Genomic DNA, 4415 nt, shown 5'->3' with positions numbered 1-4415 from the left:
CTACTCCTCCATGTCGGTTCCCTCATCCTCTTTGCAGCTATCATTCTTAACCAGTGTGTAACCAAGGGCAACGTAGCTCTGAATGAGCAGGGATAATTGTTCTCCCCAGCCATGACATAACAACACACTTGCCTTGAAGTGTCTAACTCTGTAAGCAGCTTCTTTGAGTGACAACTTTTTCCCCTCAAAATTCCCTCCTACTGCCAGTCCATCAACTGTGGGCCTCTCTCTACCAACCCTTGTACTCCTGATGAAAGAAGAGATGGCACCGACCTGTCACTTCCAGTTCAATAGCCATCTGATCACGCCATTTTCCTTCTGTTACACTGCAAATATATTTCCCTTTGTCAGAGACCTGCACGTTCTTCAGTTTTAGGTACAAGTTGCCTGTGCTCCACTGGCTGAGGCAGGGCTCTGTGCCTCCCCAGCTTTGCTCCTCTAGCCAGCTATCTTCGACTGCTTCATTACAGGAGATCTCCTTCGGTGTCCTGAAAGGCCGTAGAGCAACCCACCCAACCGTGGTGCTCCTGGGAAAAACAGTGCACGACAACTGGCAAGGCAGAATAACATTTTCCCCAATGATACTGATGATTGGGTTGTTGGGAGGAAGGGTGGTCTTTAAAGTCCCTTCCACTCAAACCGTTCTATGATTCTGGCAGCACCTGTGGCCCCACAGAGGACCCAGGCCGGAGCAGTCTGTTCCTGAAGGATGCACCCCGTGGAAAGGACCCATGCTGGAACAGTTCATGAAGAACTGCAGCCCATGGAAAGGACCCATGTTGGAGAATTTTGGGAAGGACTGTCTCCCATGGGAGGGACCCCACGCTGGAGCAGGTGAAGAGTGTGAGGAAGAAGGAGCTGCAGAGACAAGGCATTATGAACTGACCGCAACCCCCATTCCCTGTCCCCCTGCACTGCTTGGGGGGAGGAGGTAGAGAAGCTGAGAGTGAAGTTGAGCCTGGGAAGAAGGGAAGGGTCGGGGGAAGGAGTTTTCTAAGATTTGGTTTTATTTCTCATTATTCTACTCTGATTTGATTGGCAATAAATTAAATTAAGTTCCCCAAATCAAGTCTGTTTTGCCCATGACAGTAATTGGTGAGTGATCTCCCTGTCCTTATCTTGACCCACAAACCTTTTGTCATATTTTCTTCCCCTGTCCAGTTGAGGAGGATGAATGACAGAATGGCCAGGTGGGCACCTGGCAGCCAGCCAAAGTCAACCCACCCCACTACCTACGTGTAAGCATGAGTTTTACACTTCAGGTACAGACAGTAGACAATCGGATGTCATTCACTTGAAGACAGGCATCTATTGCCACTTGAGATGCCATGTCACATCTTCCCTCATCTTCAGCTGCTGCTCCAGGAAGGTGTGAGAATCCTGTAAATCCCACGCTCTGATAGCCCTGTGGGAGCTCAAAGTGCATTAGGCTTCCACATTTGGGCAGCTGAATGTCACTCTTGACTCCCATTCCTTAAGTCAAACTAACTTAACCAACTGCTTACATATAAGCAGTTGTTCCTGAGTTTTATCACATCCAGTACGTGATCTGTGTATTTCACCCTTATCACTTAACATCTCTTACAAGCAGACCTCCAGAAAGACTATTTGCATTTCATAGTTCACAATTTTATTGCTATTAATAGTTTCCTGGCTTGCATTTCATAGTTCACAATTTGATTGTTATTAATTGTTTTCTGACTTCGTATAAAATTTGAAATTTGCATTAACACTTTTCTCGGTAAACTGTTCCAATGGGTTTATTAGTCAGAAATGAATACACAACAAATGCAACAAATGCTGAAACAAATTCATGTTTGTTTAGGCCAGGTAAAATTGCAATATTTGACAGGTCTGGATATTTACAAATTTAGTTCTTAGTACAAGATGAATCCCTAAGAAGACTATTTCGTTCTTGACCATGGTTTTAAAAGCTGATCTTACTTTTTTTTCCTTCCCCTCTGCTTTCACATCCTCTGTGATTCACTATATTATTAATTTTTTAATCTCCTCATGGTCCCGTGGAAGGATGTCACAGAGAGGATAATGTGTTTTTAATGCTTACAGGGCGTACTCCCAACCATTTGTCATCAGAGCCTGGACTGAAGAATGGGTACAGACACCCAGAAAACTCCAAAGAGAGAGATGCGAGACAGCACTTTTCTTCAACATCAAAGAATGAAAGCCTGTCAAATTCCTGATCCAGGAAAACACCTACCACGCTGCAGGGCTTGCAATTTCTTACAACTTTCCCATCAGTTAAACTGTATTCTCCCTGAGAAAACTGCAGACTGAGTAAATTCCCCTTTGGGAAAGTATTCATGTTGTTGCTCCTCAGTGTATCTCTGACTTCCTTACAAAGCACACCCAGCTCCCACTCTGATTTGTCTCCCACCTCCACTTCCCAGTAATGTTTCTTTTCTGAAAACCCTTCAGTAGCTACCACCACTGCTTTGGGCAGGGTCTTTTTCTGGGTGGAGGACATGATGCTGTTTTTCTCCTTAATGGTGAGGCTGGGATGTTTGCAGTTCTCATCCAGAGTGATATTAACTTGAGAAAGGAAGGAAAAAGAAAAAAAAAGGTAAAAAAATACAAAGCACCAAGTTATTTTTGATTTTCAGGAAAATAAACAGTAATCTGAAAGGAAGTGAATAAAGGAGACAAATGATAAAATAAAAACAAAACAAAACTAAATACCCCAGTAATATACAATGTGCTTTTGTCAGACAAAATCTCAATAGCAGAAATAATATCCATCAGGGCATGCCTGTTCTCTGGCATCACTGTGCCTTTATTAGTTCATCTTTACTCTGACTGGGGGGATCCAGGATCTCTGGTCAGACCCATCTGGCAGCCTGACTTTTTGGAATAAAATGCAAAGCTGAATCTCTCAAAGTCACATAACATGCTAAAAGGTCCTAGTTGGTACAGAAACGATTTACGTCAGCTCGTGACACGAAGAACTGTTAGATGGGAGATACCTAAGAAAACCTGGATGCCTGTTTCAACCAGTGGGTTGCAAAATTTCACCAAATTCTGACAGCCTGCGATTTTTTCATAATACAGGGGACAGACTCTGGTACGTGCATGAAACAACATGCGGTTAATGGCAGGCGAGACTTGGCTTACCTGCATTGCTACGAGCTCTCCTGAACTCTGCAAGAAAAGAAACTAATGATTAATTAAAATTGCTGCAGAATGTTAGTATACCTAATTTCAGTACAGTACGGGGTGTGGGGGGGTGGTGTGTAGATTTGATAAAATTGGTTTTCAACTTTCAACTCACCCAGTTCATTTTGAAGTTTTTCTGAAAAGGACAGAAAGTTATATTATCCTCCAGGACCAGAATCATAGAAGTATAGAATCATTTAGTTTGGAAAGGACCTTTAAGATCATCAAGACCAACCCTAAACCTAGCACAGCCAAGTCCGCCACTAGACATGTCCCTAAGCACCACATCTACAATGTGCCATCATGCATGGCAAGGCTCTTCTGTAGGGTATCTGCACTAATAAGAATATTTCCAATGCTACATTACTGAAGTATGACCTGGCCTAGGACTCAGGAAAGGATGCTAGCTTAACTTTGGAGGGCTAGAGGTTATTTAAACCCAAGCTAGTCACCTGGGCTCTGTGTAGAGTCAGGAGAAAGACTGGCACATCTGAAAGTGTTTCTTCTCTGCTGTTGCAACCAGCTATCTGAAACTACTCTTGGATGCCTTCATCTCTCAATGAGGAAGCCAAGAATACTGCCTTAGCCTCAACGCCCAAAATTTAGATAAATAGGTGAGCTGCATCTCCTGTAGTTACATGCAGGAGCTATGGCCATGCTTCCAGAACCTGTGAGGTGACAAACAGGAGCTTCACATAGCCAAGATTTAAAATACATATAAAAGGTTTGGTTTTTTTTTTTTTCTTTGCTTTCAGAAAGAACAGTTTGTTAGTAGGAAGGGAAATATGTTTTCTACTCGGCTACAGCAAAAATCAGATCCTTAAAAGATTGAAATTGTGTTCCCTTGTTATTGAAACAGATGTTCTGGAGTCCAAGATTGTGTCAGAAGAAGATTTTTTTTTTTAGGGATAAACTAAGTCTCAGTGTGGAAGGGAATGCAGTGCTGTGACAACCCGCAAATGGTGGCACAGTTCAGTTCCAAAATGGTGTTTCTAATCACAAACAATTTAAATTCTTTTTAAAGATCAAAGTTAACTTAATACCCTTACCAATTTTGATCGATATATCCTGAATTTCTACAAGGAAACAAAAGTAAATTAAAAGTTAGGATGACTAAAGCAGGCCAGTTATGGTACACCCACTATGCATTTTGGAATACTAATATATAGGTTATCTGTATATAGAGAGGATTAATCTGTTTATTAATCTGTTTATATATCTGTTTATATATATTAATATATATA

At 42.0% G+C, this 4415-nt stretch overlaps 1 protein-coding gene across 1 annotated transcript; it reads right to left on the bottom strand.

The window, feature by feature from the left end:
- Nucleotides 1–273: 273 nt before the first annotated feature.
- LOC104168925 (erythroid membrane-associated protein-like) lies at nt 274–4247 on the bottom strand (the record flags this gene model as incomplete). The annotated part of the gene is made up of 4 exons (XM_009709699.1): nt 274–527; nt 2082–2550; nt 3130–3156; nt 4221–4247. Coding segments are annotated over 4 exons (777 nt in total), but the record flags the coding sequence as incomplete, so codon positions are not given.
- Nucleotides 4248–4415: the final 168 nt, after the last annotated feature.

This window comes from Cariama cristata, unplaced genomic scaffold (assembly GCF_000690535.1).
Source record: "Cariama cristata isolate BGI_N322 unplaced genomic scaffold, ASM69053v1 scaffold44571, whole genome shotgun sequence".
NCBI lineage: Eukaryota > Metazoa > Chordata > Aves > Cariamiformes > Cariamidae > Cariama > Cariama cristata.
The sequence above is the reverse complement of the archived record's forward strand: the minus strand, read 5'-3'. Positions and strand labels throughout refer to the sequence as shown.